This window comes from Monodelphis domestica, chromosome 7 (assembly GCF_027887165.1).
Source record: "Monodelphis domestica isolate mMonDom1 chromosome 7, mMonDom1.pri, whole genome shotgun sequence".
Taxonomy (NCBI): domain Eukaryota; kingdom Metazoa; phylum Chordata; class Mammalia; order Didelphimorphia; family Didelphidae; genus Monodelphis; species Monodelphis domestica.
Window position 1 is genome coordinate 191,224,914 of NC_077233.1, and position 23,692 is coordinate 191,248,605.

The window sequence follows — 23,692 nt, forward strand, 5'->3', positions numbered from 1 at the left end:
AAGGATTCCCCAGTGGGAGAAGGACCCCTCAGCCGCAGAATCAAGAAGCAGCTGGGACATAGCAGCTCAATAGACCCTCAACTCCATTCTTGTCTCCACGTTTTTTGTTCTTTTTCAGATGTCAGTGTGTGACAGGATACACAGGGCCACGATGTGAAGTGAATATCAACGAATGTGATTCCAACCCCTGCAGAAACCAGGCCACTTGTGTGGATGAGCTGAACTCCTACAGCTGTAAATGCCGGCCAGGCTTCTCAGGCAGCCGGTGTGAAACAGGTATACAAGAATGAAGGGTCAGTGTTGTGGTTCCATCCTGTCCACCTCTCCATGACCTTGTGGGCCATTAAATGGCTAAAGGGTTTTCTTGGCAAACCCATCCGAGTGGTTCACCATTTCTTTCTCCATTTTTGTATGCAGGCAGGAATGTATGCAGGTGACTTGCTTAGTGACAAAGTAAACAATAAGCTAGTATGTGTCTGAGGGGCACATTTGAACTCAGGTATTTCTGACTCCAGGTCCAGTGCTCTATCTACTGTAACACCTGCCTTGGGTCAGTGGCAAGGATTTAAGTCAGAATTTATATAGAATCAGAAATAAAACTCAGATTCAAATGATTTTCCAATAGCAAATCTTAGACATAACACAAAAACCCCAGCCCGGTGAGCCAAGTAGTTTTCTTCTGACTTAGATTCCTTAGGCTGATTCATTTCTGCACAGACCCAATGGACTTAAGCACCAGAGTTAGTACAGAGAGTCCTAAAAAGATCATGCCCCAGCCTGGCCAAAAATCTACCAGAAGGGAGAGTGGTTGAGCCCAAAATGGTGATGGATCTTTGGGGTTGGGGACCCAGAAGTTTTTCCATGCCTCTATAAATTTGCATACACACACAATGTGGGGGGGGCGGGGGGGGAGATTTTTTAGGACACTGATGATAGTGGAGAACTATCTATGGGAAGTCCCACTTTCCATAAGGGAACTCCATCCTCACTTCTATCACCATAAACCTGAGGACCTTGGGACAGACCAGACTTCAAGGGGCAGCTAGATCACTCAATGGTTAGATCCAGGCATAGAGATGGGAAGTCCAAGGTTCAAATCTGGCTTCAGACACTTCCTAGCTGGAAAGTCACTTAATCTCAATGGCCTAGCCTTTATCCCTCTTCTGATTTAGAAATTACTCAATTCTAAGACAGAAGGTAAGGGTTTACTTAAATAAAACAAAATTAAAAAGACTGAATTTAGGGCTCAAAAATTGCCGTTCATTTCTTGATGTCATAGTTGGACTTGCTCCAAAACAGTGGTTAGAATTTTCTTTTTCTAAATGGGAAGTGCTTTTTATTTTTGTTGTTTCTTTGTTTTCCAGCTAGTTTTAGCTTTCGCTTCCAAATTGTTTGTCTGGCTTTAAAGATGAAGAGTTATGGTGCAGTGGATAGAGTGCTGGGACCAGAGTCAGGAATACTCATCTTCCTGGTTCAAATCTGGCCTCAGATACTTAATAGCTGTGTACCTTAGGCAAGTCATTTAGCTGACTTAACTGTGTTTATTTCAGTTTCCTCTGCTATAAAATAAGGATGATAATAATAGCATCTGCCTACCAGTATTATTGTGAATATCAAATGAGATAATAATTATAAAGTGCTTAGCACAGTTCCTGACACTTAGTAAACACTATATAAATGTTAGCTCTTTATCTTCATTGTTATAGATATCCCTTCCACATTGTGGGGATTAGGAACAATCTGGAAAATCCACATTAAAAAAAAAAGGTCTTTGCTTCAAACCAGAGAAGAAATCTGAATGGTTTTCTTTTTCTTTTATGAGAAACATCTCATTTACCTTATTGAAAAAATTTGGGTTACATATGTGGCCATAGATCTTATATAGGCCAATATTAAGATATCTCTACATTTCTAGTTTTTGTATGACATCTGCTGGCTTTCAAATTCTTTTCCAAAATGTTAACTTTTTGCTTATTTTAACTTTAAAATAGAAATTGTGTATATTAATGGGATTAAAGGGTAAAATATATAATTATATGATACCATATGTATTTTTGTGCATTTATGAATTTCTAAACTTTTTCTGGCTGCCGGCTTTTTTGCCTTTTGTGTGGCATCTGCTAACCTTTGAATGGCAACCATAGTTTCTGCAAAACTCCCCCAAAATTCTGATTTAGTTTCTTATGCCAACCCACAATATTTTGAAACTGTACTGGGGAAAGTCATGAAGGGATACCTACCTGTATTATTTGGTGCTATTGTTATTATTATTATTACTTATTAGCAACTTCTAAAGAGTAAATGCCAGAGACAGAGTGGACCTGCATAGGTAGGAGTTTTCTTACACAGGAATTCCCTATTATAGCACATCAGAGATGTGTTCTCTATCCCTATACAAGAGATAGGCAGAAACAGAAGGTAACCTTAGAATGGGAGCTTCTAGCATCTAGGGGTGTCTGGAAAGGAAAGACTCCTTGCCAAAAGGGCTTCTCTGTTCAATCTTAAAGGAAACCAGGGGTTCTAAGAGGCAGCAGTGAAGAGAAACAGCATTCTAATCATGGGGGAATAGGCAAGGCAAAAACAGAAGACGATGAACATGTAAGGGAAGCAAATAGGCCAGGATAGTTAGTTCACAGAGTGTATGGAAGTGAATAAAATATAAAAAGACTGAAAATGTATAAAGGGATTAGGCTTAAATTCCCCCTATCTACCAAATTCCAATCTTTTTCCTCTAGGCTCAAATCTAAGCTTCTCATTTGGTTTTTAAAACTCTTCACAATCAGCCTTTAACTTACTCTTCCAATTTTGTTAACTATTATGTCACTTCTCATAGTTTATGGTCCAAAATGACTTTTTATTCCTCCTACCCAACAACCCATCTCTGCCACTTTGCAGTAGTTGTCTCCCATCTCTGGAAAGGACTCCCACTCTCAAAATCCCTCTTTTTCTTTAAAAATCTGCTCAAACTTTTTTTACCTTTTACATGAAGCCTTTACACTCTCCACAACTTCTAGTGACTATCCTCCCCCATTTTTACCCTTATATTCAGTGGAGTATTGGTAAATATTTAACATCTGACTCTCTAGAGGGGAAAAATTATATTTTTAACCTACTTATATTTTAATCTGCATTATTAACATTTTCTCTGAGATTCCTATGTCTAGATAAATTGAGCACAACATTTACTAATTTCCCAGGAGAAAATACCCAACCTGAAAATTTTACAATCAGCTTCCAAGCATGTTTGATCTGGCTCCAACACATCCCTGTTTATCTTTATCTTTATCTCATACACATCTTATATGTAATATTTATGTGCAGGTTGGCTCCCCCAAAGGAAGGTAAGTTTCTTGAGGACAGGGTCTGAGCTGTTTTTTGGCTTGTATTCCCAGAGCCTAATACAGTTCTTGACACATTGTGGGTACCTAATATATGCTTGCTGATAAATTAAGATATACATTACCGCACACACACACAGAGACAGCCAAAGAGAAAAGCAAGGAGATATAAAGGAATGAATGCTAAACATTCAACTTTGATTTCTAGGAGTTGGTAACTCTGAGACCATCTGGGCCATCTGACTTCCCTGAGTCTCTTTCCTTTTTAGAAAAATGGGAATCTCTCTGTAGTACCTGCTTCACAGAGCACTTGGCAAAGCGCAACTTGTTCTTACATAAAAGGACATTGAACAGTCAATTCTTTCAAGTTCTGCTGCTGATACATAACTGGTTTTTGTCCCAGGTCAAGTCTCTTAACCTCTCAATGTACCAGGGGACTCTTGAAGACTTTAAGTTTTCAAAAAGGAGTCAATCTCTATTAGTAGAATGAGTCCCTCTAAAGAGGGTGGTGGAGAGAAGACACATCTGTTCTGGGAAATTTCAGTTTTTGTTGAATGGCTTATAGTTTTCCTTACCATTTTCTCCAATCTCAAATGCTTTCACTTTCTCTAAAGTCTACACCTTTATCTAATTGTCATATCTGTTATTTACCTGAACAAGTTCACTATCAGGAACGAGAATTACCTTCTTTTCCCTTTAGAATGTCTTCCTTCAATTCTGAAGGACTAAGGAAAAAGAATGCGCTCCACCTCCAGAGAAAGAACAGTTGGAGTCAGAATGCAGATCAAAGCATACTGTTTTCACATTATTTATGGTTTTATTTTGAAGTTTCAGTTTTATATGACTCTTCTCTTACAACAGTGCCAAATATGGAAGTATGTTTTCTATGATAATACATATATAATCCAGATCAAATTGCTTACCATCTCCAAGACGGGGGAAGAAAAGGAAGGAAAGAGACAATTTGGATCTTATAATTTTAGAAAATGTATGTTGAAAATTGGTATTATGTGTAGTTGAGAAAATAAAATATCTTTTAGTTTTAAAAAAAATCTTCCTGGTTATATAGTTTGATGCTTTACTAGCCATCATTTTCCAAAAATAGTCATTTGATAATTGTTTTTTGAATGCCCATGGAGTATATGGCACTATTCCAGGAACTTGTCCCTGGACTCAAAAAGTTTAGAATCTTATATGGGTTCTAGGCTTAGTTTGTTCCTAATTTACTATGTAGCTTTGGACCAGATACTTATATTCTCTGAGTTCCATTTATTGAATCTATCAACTAGAATTTAATAATTACCCTATTATCTCAGAATTGTTGAGGGAATAAATTACTTAATGGATATTAAAGTATTTTGAAAAATATTTAAAAAACACAAATATTAAATTTGAATAATATATAAATGCCATATTGGTATTCCTATATTATGAAAATATTCATTGATATTCATGGCATTAATAATTATGAACACATCAAGGCCCAGACTTCCATGCTGGCTTTGGATTCAGAAGGATCTGGATTCATATCCTGACTCATATATTGGGTGAGTGATTTAAACTCTCAGTGCCCTAGACAACTATTTAAGCTTATAAATTTGCAGATGAGTTAATGGAGGAAGTTTTCCTTTTGCCAAGTCTAAATTTATCTCTTTTAAATTTTCACATATTATTCCTTATTGGGACCAAGAAGAAATGGCTAACTGTTGAATTTTCTCAAGCTGGACATATTTAATTTTATTTAGAGGCATATTGCTCCCAATGGTTGAACATTGTCTTTGGACTTCTCTAGAGCTAAATGTTTTTCATATTTGTTGCAGAACAGTCTGCTGGTTTTAACCTGGATTTCGAAGTTTCTGGAATCTATGGTTATGTCATGCTTGATGGTGTGCTCCCAACTCTCCATGCCATTACATGCACATTCTGGATGAAGTCATCTGACATCAACAACTATGGAACTCCAATCTCTTATGCCCTTGAGAATGGAAGTGACAATACTTTCCTTCTCACTGATTATAATGGGTAAGCAGAAGCAGTAATAAATAGATCTAGTAGTTGTTGTTTTATGCAGAAATCTCTACCAGCTTTTATATGACAGGGAGGCTCAAAGTTGAGGTTCATCTTGACTAAAGGTTTGGGCTGCTGTTTTAGTTTCCTTTCTACCTGACCGGGGCTTTGGCACTGATGCCCTTTACCCATCTTTCAATTCCAACTCAAATGCCATTTCTTTCAGGAATTCTTTATTGAATCCCATTTCAGACCACTACAGACATAATGACTTTTCAACCCTCAAACTTCATGGAGTACTTTTTACTTCTCTTATGTATTGCTATGAAGTAGTTTGTATTTGAGTCATTTGTCTATGCTGAATACCTTTCTCCTGGATTGTTAGCTCCAATAGGTCAGAAGCTATATTTTCCTTAGCATCTAGCACATGTGGTCTGAATGGAGTAAGTGACTAGGAGACAATAAATAAATTGACTAAAATGACTTTGAATTGAATTGAACAACTAACCTACCATAATGTCCTAGTTGGAATTCCCAAATATCTTAAAGGTGGAATAACTACTCCCCGCCCAACCTACTAGAGGATTTGTGACAGGATTGCTGTCACATAAATAAGGGAATTGAGGATATCCGATTAATAGAATTGGGTCTTTGTGTTGTGGGATCAAGAACTGGGTTGAGATTCAGGAAGAACTAGGTTTTAGTACTAATTCTAACCAATCCTGGTTTTATGTCCCTAGAGAAGTCACCTTATCTCTTGTTGCATCATATAACTCTCTAAGTTTCAAAGAAGGTGCTGATTTGCCGTAGTGGAAGGAATGTCCTCATTGAGAGTTGCCTGTAAAGACAATAGTAGAGAAAAAAAAGTGTGTATTACAGGAAATAGTGTGACATATTTTGTACAGTGGCTTGCAATGTCTCTTGTTACTTTCTCTAGTCTCCTGTCTTTCATTTTCTTCTAAAGCTTTCACCTTTATATAACTGTCCTTTTTGTGATCTGCTTGAATGAATTAATTTTCAGAAACAGAAATTACTGTTTTTTAGCCTTTCTAAGGATCCTCCTTAATATGTGTTAATACTTCAGCAATTCCATCACTTCTCTGGCAATAATCATTCAATAATTATTTACTGAGGACCTTCAAACTCAAAGTTCTTAAGATCAAATAAAGAAAACAAGTTAGTTCTTTCATTGGAAAAAGTGGCTCCATATAGAAACATTTATATCTAGTTGTGATTCTCTATATGAGTCTCATGATGGATTGATTACATAGGGCCATGATAGAAAAACTTTTAGAGACAGAGGGCCAGGTCCCATCCCAACCCACCCTCCAGCCCCCCACCCCTTATCCCAGACAGGGGAGGGAGGAAGCACTCCCATTGGACTGCTGGGCAGAGGGGTAGGTGAAGAGAAGAATGTCCTTAGGCAAGTGTAGAGAAGGGGAAGGAAACAGCACCACCCGAAGTCCCTCTGGTTTTCTAGTAACAAATTGTGGCAAGCAACTGTAGGGGTGCCTACAGAGTGGACTCGGTGTGCCCTTTGGGGCCCACATGCCATAGCTTTGCCATCACTGACAGAGGGTGACTTTTTCATCTCAGGATAGACTCTTTTATCTCAGCATATTCTAAGATTAGTTCCTTTCCTGCAAAAGAATTTAATTACCCTAAGACTAGAGACTACTTGATTTTTTTTGCCTGTGGATTCCCCAGAACCAAATACAGTGTATTCCACATAATAGGTGCTTAATAAATACATATTAAATGAATAAATGTGAGCCTAAGGATTACAAATTAACTTAATATGATCTGAAGCAAAACATAATTAGTGAGGCAAATCTGATGCCCTAACACTTAAGCAAGTGGGAAAATTTAAATCATATGTTTTATCTAACAACCTATTCCCATTGAAATCTTTGACTATCTCTTTCCTAGTTTAACTTACATAATTGTTATTTTTATGAATGTCATATTCCTGTGGATAGCTGGGTAGCTCAGTGAATTGAGAGCCAGGCCTAGAGACAGGAAGTCCTAGGTTAAAATCTGGCCTCAGACACTTCCTAGCTGTGTGACCCTGGGCAAGTCACTTAACTCCCATTGCCTAACCCTTACCAATATTCTGCCTTGGAACCAATATGTACTATTGATTCCAAGATGGAAGGTAAGGGTTTAATTAATTAATTATTTAATTAATGCCATATTACTGCTTCTAGATTGAAAGTTTATTGAGAGCAGTAACCATGAGTTATTATTTTTCAATTCCTACAGTGTTTAACACAGTAACCCACACATAGTAAGTGATGAGTACACATTTTCTGAATTCAGTTATGCAGAAGGAAGTATATTGATGAGTATAATGCCTACCTGACATCTTTTTCTCTCCTACAGCTGGGTTCTTTATGTGAATGGGAAGGAGAGGATAACAGACTGTCCCTCAGTCAATGATGGCAATTGGCATCATATCTCAATCACTTGGACAAGTACAGATGGATCCTGGAAAGTGTATATTGATGGAAAATTATCTGATGGTGGCACTGGCCTGTCTATTGGTTCAGCTATCCCTGGTATGTCTTAGAAAAATTTATTTTGTTCTATATTAGCTATAGAACACATAGTCTTGGATACTCTTTGATTCTGATTTGGGGGGGGCACATTTCCTTTCTCAAGTTTGATTCATATAACCTCATTTATCTATCCCTGTTCATCCATTTACTGGCATCATTTTCTGGATGAACTAGCTTGCACAACTCATTATATCAGTTTACCTGGCAAACAGTCTTATATTATATAAACATAAATTAAATATCTTCCTAGGTCATCAGCTTTGCTCTTTGCGCCCATCGGGTTCATAAAGATAAGGCAATAATATATAGCTCAGTTGATTCAAGAATATTGAATGGAAAAACTCTGAAAGATGTGATGTGTTCTATTTGGAACCTCAGGCTAGACTGAATATAATTTGTAGAGTAGATTATATAATAAATATCTAAAAGCATTTACCAATAACTTAGCTGAGGGTACATCTAGGTGGCTCAATGGATGGAGAGCCAGGTCCAGAAATGGGAAGTCTTGGGTTCAAATCTAGCCTCAAACACTTCCTAGCTGTGTGACCCTGGGCAAGTCATTACCTCCCATTGCCTAGTTCTTATTGCTCTTCTGCCTTGGAATCAATACATAGTATCGATTCTAAGATGAAAGGTAAGATTTTTTTTAAATAGCCTAATTAATAGTAATAGATCCTGTAATAGACTTTGGGTATACAAATATACATATGAAATAGTCCTTCAAGGTGCTTACATTAGGCAAGGACAGAGCATTCTATTGGGAGATAAGCATACCTTGTGTCTCAAAGTGACAAAATTCTCTCAATTTACATTTTCAAGAAATTATTACTATACCTGCTAATTCAGAGTACTCCCCACACACATGCATATGACATACATTGTATGTTTTTTGAATACCAATAAGATTAAGAAAAGAATTCTAGTCCTCTAACTTGGGGCAAGGGAAGAATCAATAGCCAAGAAAAACCTTATTATTTTACTGGACTTTTAGAACAATTAGCAATATTGGGGGGGGGGTGCACTTCCTATTAGGTATAATAAAAATGAAAGAATTTTGAAGAATAAAAGAAATGGTCATACTTAAGCACTTATGTCAGAATCTTGAATACATATCCAACTAACTCTTCGTGTGCTGACACTGAGAATAATATAAGGAACTTTGTTGGGTGAACAAGGGAAAGAATGAAGCACATTAGGAGCTTTTGAAGGGACGAGAGGCAATAGAGCCTTCAGGGGCTACTCTGAAAAGGTTTTCTAGAAATTTGAAACTGTCAAGAACCAGCTATTGGATAAGAAAGAGCATATAAGGAATTGCAGGTTGGTGAGGGGGCACATGCAATGTGCGACTATTAAAGAATGAGTCAAATGTCACAAGCCACTACGAGTACGTTTTAGACACACTGCATAGAGAAGTTACCTTATAAAATCATGGTGCAACAATTTAAGTAAAAAACTTCAGTGAAAATTATATCTGTGGAAGTTTTTAAGTAAAAAAAAGATATCATTTGTATATATTATGCTATCATTAATTTAACATTAAAAAAATATTTCAAGGGGACAGTTAGGTGGCGCATTGAATTGATAGCAAGGTCTGGAGACAGAAGGTCCTGGGTTCAAATTTGATCTCAGATATTTCCTCACTGTGTGATCCTGGGCAAGTCATTTAACCCCCATTGCCCAGCCTTACAACTCTTCTGCTTTGGAATTGATACACAGTATTGATACTAAAATGGAGGGTAAGGGTTTACTTTTTTTTTTCCAAAAGACTATCAAGACTATTTTTTCCCTCCCTCTTTTTCTCTTGTTAGGAGGTGGTGCACTAGTTCTTGGGCAGGAGCAAGACAAAAAGGGAGAAGGATTCAATCCAGCTGAGTCATTTGTGGGCTCTATAAGCCAGCTCAACATTTGGGACTATGTCCTAGCTCCAGATCAGGTGGGTTTCATTTTCACCATATGTTAAAAATATGACTCAACCTGGGAATAATTCATAGAAATTTCTATTGCCTAAGTTCCACCACACTGCATTGCCATCTTATGAACCAGAATTCATCTTTAAATTCATTATCATGTTCTGGCAAGCTGGGTAATCACAGACTAATTTCATTCAGAAATACTTAAAGGTCGAATCTCATTTTTGGTTTCGTGAACATACATTATACTGTATCGGCTCATTGTACAGAGTGAAAAAAAAACTAGAAAGAGACATAGAGGGGAGCAAATCTAAATCCTCATAGAAGCCATATGATATAATAGGAAAAGTCCTCAACTAAGGAAGAAAGAGAAGAAGGAAGGAAGGAAGGAAGGAAGGAGGAAGGAAGGAAGGAAGGAAGGAAGGAAAGAAGGAGGGAGGGAGGGAGGGAGGGAGGGAGGGAGGGAGGGCGGAGGGAGGGAGGAGGGAGGGAGGAGGGAGGGATGGAGGGAGGAAAGAAAAAAGGAAAATAATATCTATACTATCTATCTCACAGGCTTATCACGTGGAAAATACTTTGTAAGCCTTAAAACACTATATGAATATGAGTTTTACTTCTAATGATTCCCAACATGACAGAACTAACTAGTGACAGAATCTGACCTAAAACACTGATCTACTAACTCCCAATTCATTATTCATTCCATTGATGCTGATATCTCTCACAAGTATATATATGATAGTCTCTGAAACAAGTCATTGCTATTAATTAGCTAATTTCAAACCATATGGTGGCCATTTGCTTCTTGTACTTATTATCGTTTCCATGATTTGCATTCATTACATAGGGATTTATGGGACTGATTATGCACATTATGCCAAGAGCTATACAAAATAAAGGAGTAAAGAAGGAATTTCCCACCCTTCCCTCCTTCCTTCTTTCCTTCCTTTCTTCCTTCCTTCTTTCCCCCTTCTTTCCTTCCTTCCTTTCTTCTTTCTTCCTTCCATTAATGTCCAAAAAGTTTCACTAGAAAAAAAATTTAATTATTTTTAAAACTTTCTCATAAAATTTCAATTTTTAATGAAATATAGATCCTCAGCTCTAATCACAATAATATCAGAATTTCCTGAAAATATGGCAATCCATAAAGGGCAATATAGTATTCTACTATTACTACTATTACCACCATCACCACCACTGCCACCAATAACAGATGACATCAATTAATCACCAAGAATTTTTAAGCACTAACTTTGTACCAAGTACTATGATAAGTACTGAGGATACAAAATGAAACAGCCCCTATCCTCAAGGATCTTATATGAGGAAGAAAGTATGCATATATGTATATAATAGATATGTATATATGTATGTATTTATGTACATATACATAAATACATACATATATACATGCATGTGTGCATTGTTAGATTTCTCTATGTACATGCACATGCACACACAAAATACAGAATCGACAAAAGATATCCCTAAAATGGAAGTCATTAGCAGTTGTGGGTAGAACGGAAAAGGACTTCTTCTTTGGGTGTTCTTGAGATCAGTTTTCATGGAAACCAGGCACCTAAGAAAACTATGTGAGGAGGGAGGGGATTCCAGGTATACAAGACAGCAGGAGAGAGGCAAGGAGACAGGAGGTGGAGTATCTGATGTGAGAAACAAAAAGTAGGCCAGTATGAATGGATAGCAGAGTATTCAAAGGGTAGTAAAATATAAGCAAGAGTGATGGGAAGGAGAAAGGTTGTGGGATGCTTTAAATGCCAAAGAAAGGTGTTTCTATTGATACTAAAGGTAATTGAGGCATTGAAGTTTACTGAGTAGAAGAGTTATATGGTGAGACCTGCACTTTAAGAAAATCACTTTGGTGATTATGTGAAGGATAGATTGGGGTAGGGAGAGACATAAGGCTGGGAGACCCATTAGGAGGCTATTGGAATAATCTAGGCAAGTTATAAGGATCTGAACTAGTGAGGTAGCTTTGTGTGTGAGAAGAGAGGAAATGTATACGAAATTTGTTATAGAGATAGAAATTACAATATTTGGCAGCTGATCGCTTGTGTGGGTGAATGAGAAATTAAAGAGATTACTGAGATTGTGAAAAACTTGAACAGAAAGGTAGTATTCCCCTCCACAGTAATAGGAAAGTTTGGAATAGGGATAGGATTTGGAGAGGGAAGATAAGTTCTGTTTTAGATATGTTTTCTTTGAAATGCCTTTGGGAAATCCAATCCAACATATCTAAAAGCAATTGGAAATGCAGAATTATGACTTGAGGCACACATTCATTTACATGCATACATACATATTTCATCCTCATAGAGATGATCATTGAACCCACAGAAGCCGATGAGATTACCAAGAAACTAAGCATATACAAAAAAGAGAAAAGGTCTAAGAGCCGATGGTTAACCCATGATTAGAGGACATAATGTGGACAATGATCCTGTAGAGGATACAGAGGAGAATTCAAACAGTAGGAGTATGGCCAAGAGAGAACAATGTCCTAAGCAACTCAGAAAGGAGAGTATCCAGGAGGAGGTGGCTAGTAGTATCAAATGAAACAGAGGCTAGATGAATATTAGGACTAAGAACTGGTCTTTGGCTTTCTTTTACCATACTAGGACCAATGGATGTAAGTTATAAAGAGGTAAATTTAGATCTTAGAGAGAGAGAAAAACTTCCTAATAATTAGCTATCTGAAAATGGAATCAGATACCTTGGTGAGTATTGGGTTCCCCTCAATGGAAGTCTTCAAACAAATGATTTATGGCCATTCAATGGGTATGTTTTAAAGGGAATTCTTATGTAGCTACAGGTTGGCCTTTGATAGTTCTTCCAAATCTGAAATTCTATAAATTCTGCCATTCCTTTGGCTGGGAGTCCAAAGAACTGGATTCTAGTACCACCTCTATCATTTATCATTGAATTATAAAATTATAGAGCTTAAGGGAACTTATCATTCATATTTACAAATGAGGAAGCTAAAGAAAATCAACTTGCTACATGTTTAAAGATAAATTATTTCCCCTTTCTGGGTATCAGCATTCTCATTTGAAGCAGCTAAGGGTATAAAGACTAGAACAATGGCCTTGGAGTGAGGAAGAATTTCATTCAAATCCCACCCTAGCTATGAGACCCTAGGAAGTCATTTAACCATGTATAGTCTTTGTTTTTTCACTTGTCAAATGGGGATAATATTAATAGCCCTTACCTTATGTGATTGTTTTGTGGATCAAATGAAATAATTTTTGTAAAGGGAGTGGCCAGGTCACTCAGTGGATTGAGAGCCAGGTCTAGAGAAGGGAAGTCCTAAATTCAAATGTGGCCTCAAACACTTCCTAGTTGTGTGACTTCAGACAAGCCACTTAACTCCCTTTGCCTCTAGCCATTTTGTCTTGAGATCAATACACAAATGATTCAAAATATTGATTCTAAGATGAAAAATAAAGGTTTTTTTTCAAAGAAATAATATATGTAAAATTATATAAAAATTAAAAATCTATATAATTATTAGGTGTTATTTGTAAAGTGAGAAATTGCATTCGATGATTTTTAACCTTCCTTCCACTTTGACATTCTATGATTTGATTTTCGACAGTCAGAAAATATAGTGAAGATAACAAGTTAACACATCCTAGACCATCTAGGATCATGTATTTTTACCTATCTGTGTTCAGCCTTGGGCACAGTTGTAAGAAGGCAGAGTCTGCCTTTACCTGCCCTACCTCGGTCCTTTTCCTTCTTCAATGATAATTCTTTATTCTCTTCTTTTCTGATACTAGTATACTTTCTTTCTATTAACCACTGTTTTTATTTTTTAAAAAGCTCACTCAACTATAAAATACTTATATGAATTAATGGGTTGCCCCTCCTAGAGACATTTTACTTTTGGTGTAGAATAGATCCTTCAATCAAAGAATTAAGATTCTAAGAGTGGAATTTTAATCAGCAGAGATTGTGGAGGAGGAGATAGTGTGTAGGGCCAATTATTCTTCTTGGTCCTCATGTGGTTTCCTACATTCCCATCTATTCATAAGGCCAATCCTATGAACACTTATCTTCTTATCTTTCATATTTGGGTCTGACTGAACAAAATAAAGCATATTTAAGTATATCTATTACATTTTCAGGTAAAGTCTTTGGCTACCTCTTGTCCAGAAGGACTCAGTAAAGGAAATGTGTTGGCATGGCCAGACTTCCTATCAGGAGTTGTCGGAAAAGTGAAGATTGATTCCAAGAGCATATTCTGTTCTGGTTAGAATTTCATTTGTATGTTTTAGTTTAAAATGATCTTAAAATATTCTGGTTATATTCTTGAGGGTAGTGAAAGAAATACCTAGATGAATCAATTTTATTCAGCTTTATTTTAATTTTAATTAATAATTTCCCCCCAAATAACACAGGGCTGCGGACCTTACTGTTAATTTATGTGTCACTCTCTTTTTTGACTATCCATCCTTTAATGGAAGGCCTAGGAAACAATCAAATGGCAGCATAAAGGAGAACGAAGAAGAGAAAAAAGAGTAGCAAAAGATCTAGCTAATCAAAACACTAGGATATCAACTCCAAACAATCAAGTGTTTTTTATCAAAAAAAAAAAATTGAATGTTTAAAAAGCATTTCCTTTAACCATTTAGAATGAATTATTTTAATAATGGAATAATTATTTCTTCATTCCTAAAATTCCAGAAACTCTAAAATAAGTGTGTATCTTCCTATATTGGGTAGCTAAATGAATTCAAGTGGCTTATGGAGTCAAATAGAAGATTGCAAGTAACTTGATTATATTTTTAATCCTTTTTAATGCAGAATTATATTTCTCAAACTGTATGTGTTAAAAGCTCTTTTCTCCTTTAACCTCTTGTTAAAATAAAATAGCCTGAAACCTCTTTGTCAAAGTAAAATAGTCTTAACTTTATCTTTCCCACCTCCACTACCACCCCAATTTAATACTTTTAGGAAAGCCATGGAGTTTAGCATATTCATTAAAAGGAGAATGTGCTTTGTGTTTATATATGCATGCTCAATTTAACACTCCATATGTTGAACTCCGTGCTGCAACCATGTTTCTCAAAACTGTCTGCTTATATGTATTCCATCTCCAGATTGTCCATCATTAGACGGATTTGTACCCCATCTGCGGACCTTAACAGTAGATTTAAAGGCAGGCTCTAAAGTCAGTCTTTTCTGTGATGCCGGTTTCCAGATAGTTGGGGATGCTGTGCAATACTGTCTGAATCAGGGACAATGGACTCAACCACTGCCCCACTGTGAAAGTAAGCTCTCTGTCAATGAGGTTTTTAGGACACTTGAAAGAGGGGAACTCTGCAGCCTTTTTCAAAGGAGTGATTTATAATAATTCTATGACCTTCAGTAAATCTCTTTACTACCTCAGTTTCCTCAACTGTTAAATGAAATTTTAGATTAGATCTCTAAAGTAACATTCGAATTTTATGGTTCTGAAATATCTAGATGAGTGGGGCTGGCAAATGTGGATAGTATTCATATATGTAATGATTTATCATAACTGGGCATTGTCAGAACCAAGGTCTGGGGGGCAGGTCGGTAGCACAAGTGAAGAGAGAACCAGGACTGGAGTTAAGAGAATCTGGGTTCAAATCTGGCATCAGATACTGCCTAGATATGTGACCCTGGGCAAGTCACTTAGCTTCAATTATCTCACCTTTGCTGCTCTACTGTCTTAGAATTGACACTGACAGGAGGTAAAGGTTTAAAAAAAGGTAGAACCATAGACTGGAGTTCAAGTCTCCTGATCTGGGAACCAGTGTTCTTTTTAAACTATATCCAAACTCCTACTTTCATGCATGAAATGCTTTCAAAATTATATGAATCATGAAATTTCTTTTTTTTAGTTGTAGTTAATTGATTAATTAAGAATATTTTTCCATGGTTACATGATTCATGTTCTTTCCCTCCCCTACCCCCCCTCCTGTACCCAATGCACAATTCCACTGAGTTTTACATGTGTCATTGTAAATCATAAAATTTCTAGGAAAAAAAAGTCAAATAAATCCTATGGAAATAGGAAATAGAAAGTGTAACATTATGTTAAATGTCACTAATTTTATTTTCATTCAGATTGCTTTCTGAATTTCAAAATCCTCAAAATTAAAAATAAAGTATTTTTTCAGGACCCCTGTATATGAGTACTAATGCTTATTTTAATGTGTTGTTGTTGTTCAGTTGTTTCAGTCACATCCAACTCTTTGTGACCTCATTTGAGGTTTTCTTGGCAAAAATCTCTGTATTCCAACAAATTTAGCACTGGCCCCTTATATATTTGTTTAGAATTTCCACAGCAAAGAAGGAAAGATAATATGGTGGAAAGAATACTATTTATGAAATAAGATCCATATCTGGTTGTTGTTCAGTTTGTGTTTGACTCTTTGTGACCCAATTTGGGATTTTCTTGACAAAGATATTCGAGTTTCTTGCCATTTTCTTCTCTAGTTAATTTTACAGATGAGGAAACTGAGGCAAACAGGTTTAAATGACTTACCCTGAGCCACATAGTGCCAGACTTTAATGTGTGTCTCATGTAAAAGAGTCATTCTTTGACTTTCCTAAAGCTTCATTTTCATTATATGAGTTTCATTTATCATGTAGTTATGTTCTTGGCCATATTTTAGGAATTGGCTGTGGAGTGCCACCACCTTTGGAGAATGGCTTTTATTCAGCAGAAGACTTCTATGCAGGCAGCACAGTCACCTACCAGTGTAACAATGGCTATTATTTGCTGGGCGATTCAAGGATGTTTTGCACAGACAATGGAAGTTGGAATGGCATTTCACCTTCATGCCTTGGTAAGATGAATTTGATTAAGTTGACTCAAGCTGAAAATATTGTATTTTGCTTGGTGTGAATGAAGGATTCCAGATTTGAAACTGAAAAGCCTCTTAATGGTCGTCTGGTCCCATAATCTCATTTCATAGATAAGGAACCTGAGGTTCAAAGAGATTGAAGTCTGGTTAAATCTAGGGATAAAAATGAAAGAGCTAGGATTTGAACTCCAGTCCTCTGACTCCAACCTAAGGCTCTTTCACTGGAGCATTATCCTAAATATATTTGTAAATTATTATGACCAGTTCTGTTGGAATCAGTGACCTTCAATGATCACCCAACATTCCAAATGCTGCATGGACTCAACCTAAATGAACGAATATTTAATCATCTCTGTGCCTTCATTTACCAATCTCTACAATGGGAATATAATAATTATTACTATACTATATTTGTAAAATGTTTGCAATTTTCAATAATTTAGCCTTTAACTGATGTCAGAGTGGTTTTCCTAAAGTTATGTGGTTTCCTGTTATCTTTAGGATCAAATATTGAACTACTTGGAGATCTTAACAACATGTGTAAATCTATTCCCTTTCTGGCCTTATTATACATCACTCCCCTCAATACATTCTGGAGCCCTATCAAAATTGCTTTTCTTGATCTTTCTCTTGATCTTTCTTGATCTTTCTCACACACAACACTCTAATTTCCAGATTCTTTTTGCCTTCGTACTGGCTGTTTTCCATGCCATGAACACACTCCTTCCTCATCTCTACCTGTTGGAATCCCTGTTTTTCTGCATTGCTCAGTTCCAAGGACATCTTCAAGAAACCTTTTCTGTCACTAGTGTCTTCTCCCTCAAGGGTATCTTGAACAAGTCCTCCCCAGTAACAGTTGTATCTGCCTTGTATGAGTTTTAGACATACATACGTCATATACATGGGACTGTGGAACTTCATTTTTGTGCCTGGAACTTCATAAATTCTAGTTGAGGAATTAAGATCTAAGATTTTAAAGCACAAGATAATCAAATCGTATAATTGTTAAAAACTGGAAATTCTTATATTTCATTCATAAGAAAAAGAACAAAACATACTTTTAGGATCACCTTCAAACTTGTTTCTAGCATCCAATTCTAAGAATGATTATTTAGATAAAATGTTGTCCATTGGTTTTAGATGTCGATGAATGTGCAGTTGGATCAGACTGTGATAAGCATGCTTCCTGCCTCAATACAAATGGGTCCTATATATGTACATGCATCCCACCCTACACAGGAGATGGAAAAAAATGTGCAGGTAATAAGCATGTGCACCACTAGCAATAAAGATCCTAATACACTCTTGATTTTTTGCTAACATATACATGTATATGGAAATATATATATATATGAAGTTGATTTTGTTAGATTGATTATATTTGAAATAATTAACATTTTGAGTACCATTCAGTTGTTTTGTTTCATGTAATTAATGCCTCTATGAAAAGTTGGGTAAAATTATATTTTTTCTAAATCTTATCACATTTCATCACAAACATTATAATGTTAAGTATCTCTTGCTTTCATTTATGATTGAGCTCCAATTGATAATGGCTCTAAAATTTTTTCTAAAAGTCATTAGTTAATCTATCATTTCTCTCTCTCTCTCTCTCCCTTTAAGTTCCCTAAGAGTTTACTTTTCAAAGAAATTCTCAACTGAAATCTTTTGTAAAGGAAGATTGAATATGGGAGTGTGTTATGTAAATCATCATAGCCTAATTTATCTGTTTTGTTCAGAGTTTCCTTTATTGGATTTTCTTAAAATGAAGCATAACTGCACGTGGATAGAGGGGGACAGGAATGGGAAGGATCTTGAGTGTATGTCATTTATCTAGGGTTATATTTGCCTTATAATCAATACATTTGATAATTATATAGGGCCACTTTGCACCTTCTGATGTATTCAGTGCATCTGTGATTCTCTCACTGCTACCCCTAGGAACTAGTTGAATTGAGAGAATCAATATTGGACCATTCTCTATTCCCCTGACATATGTAAAAGAAGAATGAAAAAGTAGAAATTTCCATTTTCTTATCTTTTAGGAGTTTTTCTAAGAATAAAAAAGTATATTTGAAGCTCCTATGGGACTTCATAAAGAAGCAAATTAAGGCATTTTTTGTTTGTGGCATTTCCGAAAAATAACAGCATTCCATTTTAAAATATATTTTAACCAAATGCATTTTTAGCTGTAAAATATTAACTTGATATTCTAGTTCTCCAAAATAAATGTGAATATTAACCTAATAACTTTTCACCAGCATTATATCATTGTCATTTGGGGACTTTGGTCTTATCCAAAAAAAAAAAACCAACAACAACAAAAACTAGGGCCAACCAGTTATCTGTAAATAATAATGGGGCATTTTATTCTGGGTCAAGGAATTGCATTTGGGAACTCTCTGCCTCACTGAAGCAAGTATGTTCAGAGTAGGGAGTTATAAACAGAGGTTAATATTCACCGGGGAGCAGGGTGGCTAGGTAGGCGAAGGATCAATGGGTCACAAGTTGTTTAGTGCAGAGCAGTACTACCTTCCTGGAAAAACCACAGGATCCGTTTAACCTGGCTTTACCAGCATAGGCATGTCACTGACTGGGCTTCATAGACTGGGCTTCAAGCCAGGGGTCAACAGAATAGCTGAACTGTAAGAAGGGAGGAGTTGCGGAAGTGTCCTTGCAAATATCTCCTGTCCCAGAACAAAGGCAGTTAGAAATGACTGGTCATAGAAAAGAGACCCAAGAGTTTACTTGGGGTAAAGGGTGGAGTGGTTAGAACCTGCTGGTCAGAACAGGGTAAGGGCCCAGAGTTTCCCAGGGGCTGATAGTTTCATTAAAGAAAGTCAAGTTTCTTAAAGTTTAGCCTTTTCAAATATATCTATTTTGTTGAATGATTTTTTATTTAAATTATGAAATTAATTAAATGTTTCAAATTTTTAGATAAAATTAATATAAACATTAGTAATGAAAATGTATGGTTTTGAACCATCATTTTTTTAAAAGATAAAATATTCTTTTATAGAATTAAGAATGGTTTTGTACCCTTGAAATCTAGTCTAACTTCTAATAGTTTCTTGCTGTTACCAACCCAGATTCTCAAACTGCATGAAGTATCCTTGTAATCTAATGTTTTTTTTCTATTTTTAAAACCACTTTTCATTCTACACACATACATGTACACACACATACACATACACGTATAGATATATATTTAACTAGCCATTTCTTTCTTTCAAGAACCAATAAAATGTAAGGATCCTGGCAAAACAGACAATGGTCAGTCTTCTGGGAATATTTATACTGTGGGTGGAGAAGTTACTTTCTCTTGTGAAGAAGGCTATCAACTTATAGGCGTGACCAAAATAACATGTTTGGAGTCAGGAAAATGGAGTCATCAAATACCATTTTGTGAAGGTATATCTTAGTTAAATTCTTTGAGTTTTCTATGTGCTATACTAGCAACAATTTAAAGATGATGTTAGATCTTTGAATATATTTCATCAGCATCCTTTGTATTTGATATTGATGTCATTGTATTCTTAAGTGGTTCCTGTTTTGCAGTTTAACAGATAAATGACCTATCCAAGTCACTTCAGCTTGGTGAGCCTTAGTTTACTCATCCATAAAATGGAATAACAAAACTTTGACTACTCACCTCACTTCTAGGATTGTTAATGAAGGGTGTACTTTTTTTAATTTGTGAAACATCTGTTTTAATTCTCTATGCAAATTTCTTTTAATTCACAAAATGCAGCAATGATTCTCAATCTAATAAATGTGGGTTCTAGCTCCATAGGTATAGATATCAATACATCCATTCCTTCCAATTCTATTCTATTCTTGTCTATCACCTCACATTAATCCTCCACTGAGGATATCTGTAATTCCCTAGAGTCCTTCCTTTTCTGAATGGTGATGGAGTATACAAAATGTACACAAGCATGATGATGAAAAAAAAAAGTTAACTCCCATTGTATAAGGAATGTTGTTAGTTTGTTTTTAAATCTCTCTCTCTTTAAATGAGTTTGGCCAGCTAAACAAATATAGTATTTTTTGTTTCCATTTCCTGGAAGCCATTTCCTGTGGTGGACCTGTTATTCCAGAGAACTGTGGTATTGAGGGATCAACATTTACCTATGGTAATAAAGTAACTTATAGGTAAGAGTCTGTGTAAAAAACAATTGGCAAGAGTTTTTTAATAGATAAGTTACTGATGATGTAATAATTATTGAGTGGAAAGATGAGATAGAAAGGGGGCATTTTTTGCTTTAAAAAGAATTAAAAAGAGTCAGCTGGATGGCTCAGTGGATCAAGAGACTGGCCCAGAGATGGGAGGTCCTGGGTTCAAATTGGACTTCAGACACTCCTAGCTGTGTGACCCTGGGCAAGTCACTTAACCCCCATTGCCTATCCCTTCTATCTTGGAACCAATACATAGTATTGGTTCTAAGATGGAAGGTAAGGGTTTTAAGGGGAAGAAAAGAATGAAATAAATTGTATATTCTATTTTTTTTAATTAAGCCAACAAGGGGCAGCTAGGTAGCACAGTGGAAGAGTGCCAGGCCTAGAGGTATAAAGTCCTGGGTTCAAATCTGACCTTATATACGGGGGTTAAGTGAGTAAGTCACTTAACCCCCATGGCCTAGCCCTTACCACTCTTTTGCCTTAAAACCAATACATAGTATTGATTCTAAGATAGAAGGTAAGTGTCTAAAAAAATTAAGCTACCAGTAAATCACATAGAATATAGCCAGTAGAAGATTATATAGAATCAATAATTGTATCATCAAAATGACTTCATTTAGTTTTTATGTATTTGTATATTTTCTAATGTTCTTTGGAGAATACTAGTAAAGTGAAATTGGGCGGGGGGAGAAGGAAAGAGGGAAGGGAGGAAATTAGAATGTGTCTATAGATGTTTCTTTTCTTTTTTTAATATAGATGTAATAAAGGATACAAATTGATTGGTGAAAAAGAATCATTTTGCCTTGCTAATGGTGCTTGGAGTCATTCCCCTCCCATGTGTGAATTAGTAAAATGCCCTAATCCACAGAACATAATAAATGGAAAATATCTACCAAATGGGCTAACCTACCTTTCTACTACAACCTATTCATGTGATAGTGGATACAGGTAAAAATAAATGAATACCTATAAGCTTCCTTCATAGATTTTTTATAGAAGTTTCTTAACAGAGCTACAGAAATTTATTAGAAAATCTTTGTACCAAATAATAATAACTCATCAATGTAGGAGTTTAAAGTGGTCAACAAGCCTGTAATATTTATTGTTATTGCAATCATTAGTTATTATTGAATTCAGTAGTTATTTGCAAAGTATTATTTTATATTTGAGCAAACTAAGGCTCAGAGAAGTTACAGATTTTCCCCAAGTCAAGCAGATAATCAATGTAAGAGCCTTGGTTTGTCAACTTAAATCTCCCATCTTCAATTTTTTCTACTCCTGAAATGTATGAGGAAGGAAAGAAATTCATTCATATACACAAGCCAAGGAACACCAACAACAAAAATACATCACAAAATAAAGACAAGAAAAAAGAAGAGACATTTGTGGCATGGGATGTGTTTATGTGTTCAGCTCAATCTTGATGTCCATTGCTGGGCAAATTGATAATGAGTCCAGCTGGTATAATTCAGATAGATAGTGGAATTCCTTAGTGGAAGTTCTGCCTGAAGTTGTATTTCTCCTGTGAAAACAATTTGGGGAGTGGAGGGGCACAAAATCCCCTATTTTATTCTGCTTCCTTCTGACTCCATCTGTCCTATTCCAAGAATATCTAATCAATGTTATGCTATGATTATTTCTTTTAGCTTAAAGGGACCTTCAGTTATAGAATGTACAGCTACAGGAAATTGGAATACAGCACCCCCTGTATGTGAGCTCATCTTCTGTGGAGACCCTCCAGCCATCAAAGATGCCGTTATCAAAGGGAGTAACTTTACATTTGGAAATACTGTGACTTATACCTGCAAAGAAGGGTATGTAAATTCCAAGGAACAAAGCAACAAAAAAGTCAATCAAGCTAAACAATAATAAAATATTTTCCTTAAGCATGTAGTTTATCAGGAAAAGCACTGGCCAATAAGAAAGAAAAAGGAACTATCACAGCACTTCCAAAGTCCTGGGTCAAATTCCCTTTCACTTACAGACTCATGAGTCCAGATATTTTTTTTAATAACATCTTATGAGTAAAAGATGATTTTCTAGGGAATAAAAATGATTGCTACGATATTCACCAAAATTAAAGACAAAAAAATGTTTTTTGTTTTCTGGGAATATCAATGTTACTAAAAAATATAATTCTTAGCAACATGATTGTGACATATTTGAAGTGTTTTCGTGTATGCCTGGTGCCTACTATAGCACCCGGCACATAGGAAACATTTAATAAATTTTTTTTAATAAATGAATTAAAGTTCAAGATCAATTCTAAAACAGGCAGTGACTCTTGTCTTTCTACTCATGCAATATTAAAATGAACTCCAAAAAATTAGGCCAACCATTTTTTTTTTGAGATCCATCCATAATCTTGCCACATATTCTTCTAACAGAACCACGTGACATGAGTTGCCCTATTATGTTTATTTAGGACTTATGCCCTACCTATAGAATGGCTTAAAAGAGTTTACAAGTTAAATATTATATAAGATAAGTCATCTGGTAATAAAATTGAACAGGTATCCAAGTAAAGCAAAAGTGGTAAATAAGATACTACTGGTTACCTTTGATGAGCTCATCATACAACTCACAGAATATTATATACTAACTTGAATCATCTAGATGGCCTTCTTCATATACTTAACATGGAGAATCAAAAATAACCCTGAAAATCATCTTCATTGGAGAATAGGTTTAGAAATGGGGGGGACCTCAGAGATGATCTAGTCCACCCCCCTCTCATTTATCGAAAAAGGAAACTAACGCCCAGAAAGTGGAAGTGTTTTATCTAGGAGAGAAAATGGCAAATCTGAGATTCAGACCAAGGTCTTTTGATATCAAGCCCA

The 23,692-nt window shown here is 35.9% G+C and overlaps 1 protein-coding gene across 1 annotated transcript in view; it reads left to right on the plus strand.

Moving 5' to 3' along the window:
- The window catches only part of SVEP1 (sushi, von Willebrand factor type A, EGF and pentraxin domain containing 1), a 341,958-nt gene that overhangs the window by 233,300 nt on the left and 84,966 nt on the right, over positions 1-23,692 (plus strand). Inside the window, exons 25-36 of the mRNA XM_001374596.5 lie at positions 119-276; positions 5,159-5,360; positions 7,728-7,903; positions 9,712-9,836; positions 13,959-14,082; positions 14,934-15,104; positions 16,479-16,652; positions 17,811-17,930; positions 19,905-20,081; positions 20,741-20,825; positions 21,609-21,800; positions 22,499-22,666. Coding sequence (XP_001374633.2) covers positions 119-276; positions 5,159-5,360; positions 7,728-7,903; positions 9,712-9,836; positions 13,959-14,082; positions 14,934-15,104; positions 16,479-16,652; positions 17,811-17,930; positions 19,905-20,081; positions 20,741-20,825; positions 21,609-21,800; positions 22,499-22,666 — 1,872 coding nt within the window. The remainder of the gene's footprint in view (positions 1-118; positions 277-5,158; positions 5,361-7,727; positions 7,904-9,711; positions 9,837-13,958; positions 14,083-14,933; positions 15,105-16,478; positions 16,653-17,810; positions 17,931-19,904; positions 20,082-20,740; positions 20,826-21,608; positions 21,801-22,498; positions 22,667-23,692) is intronic.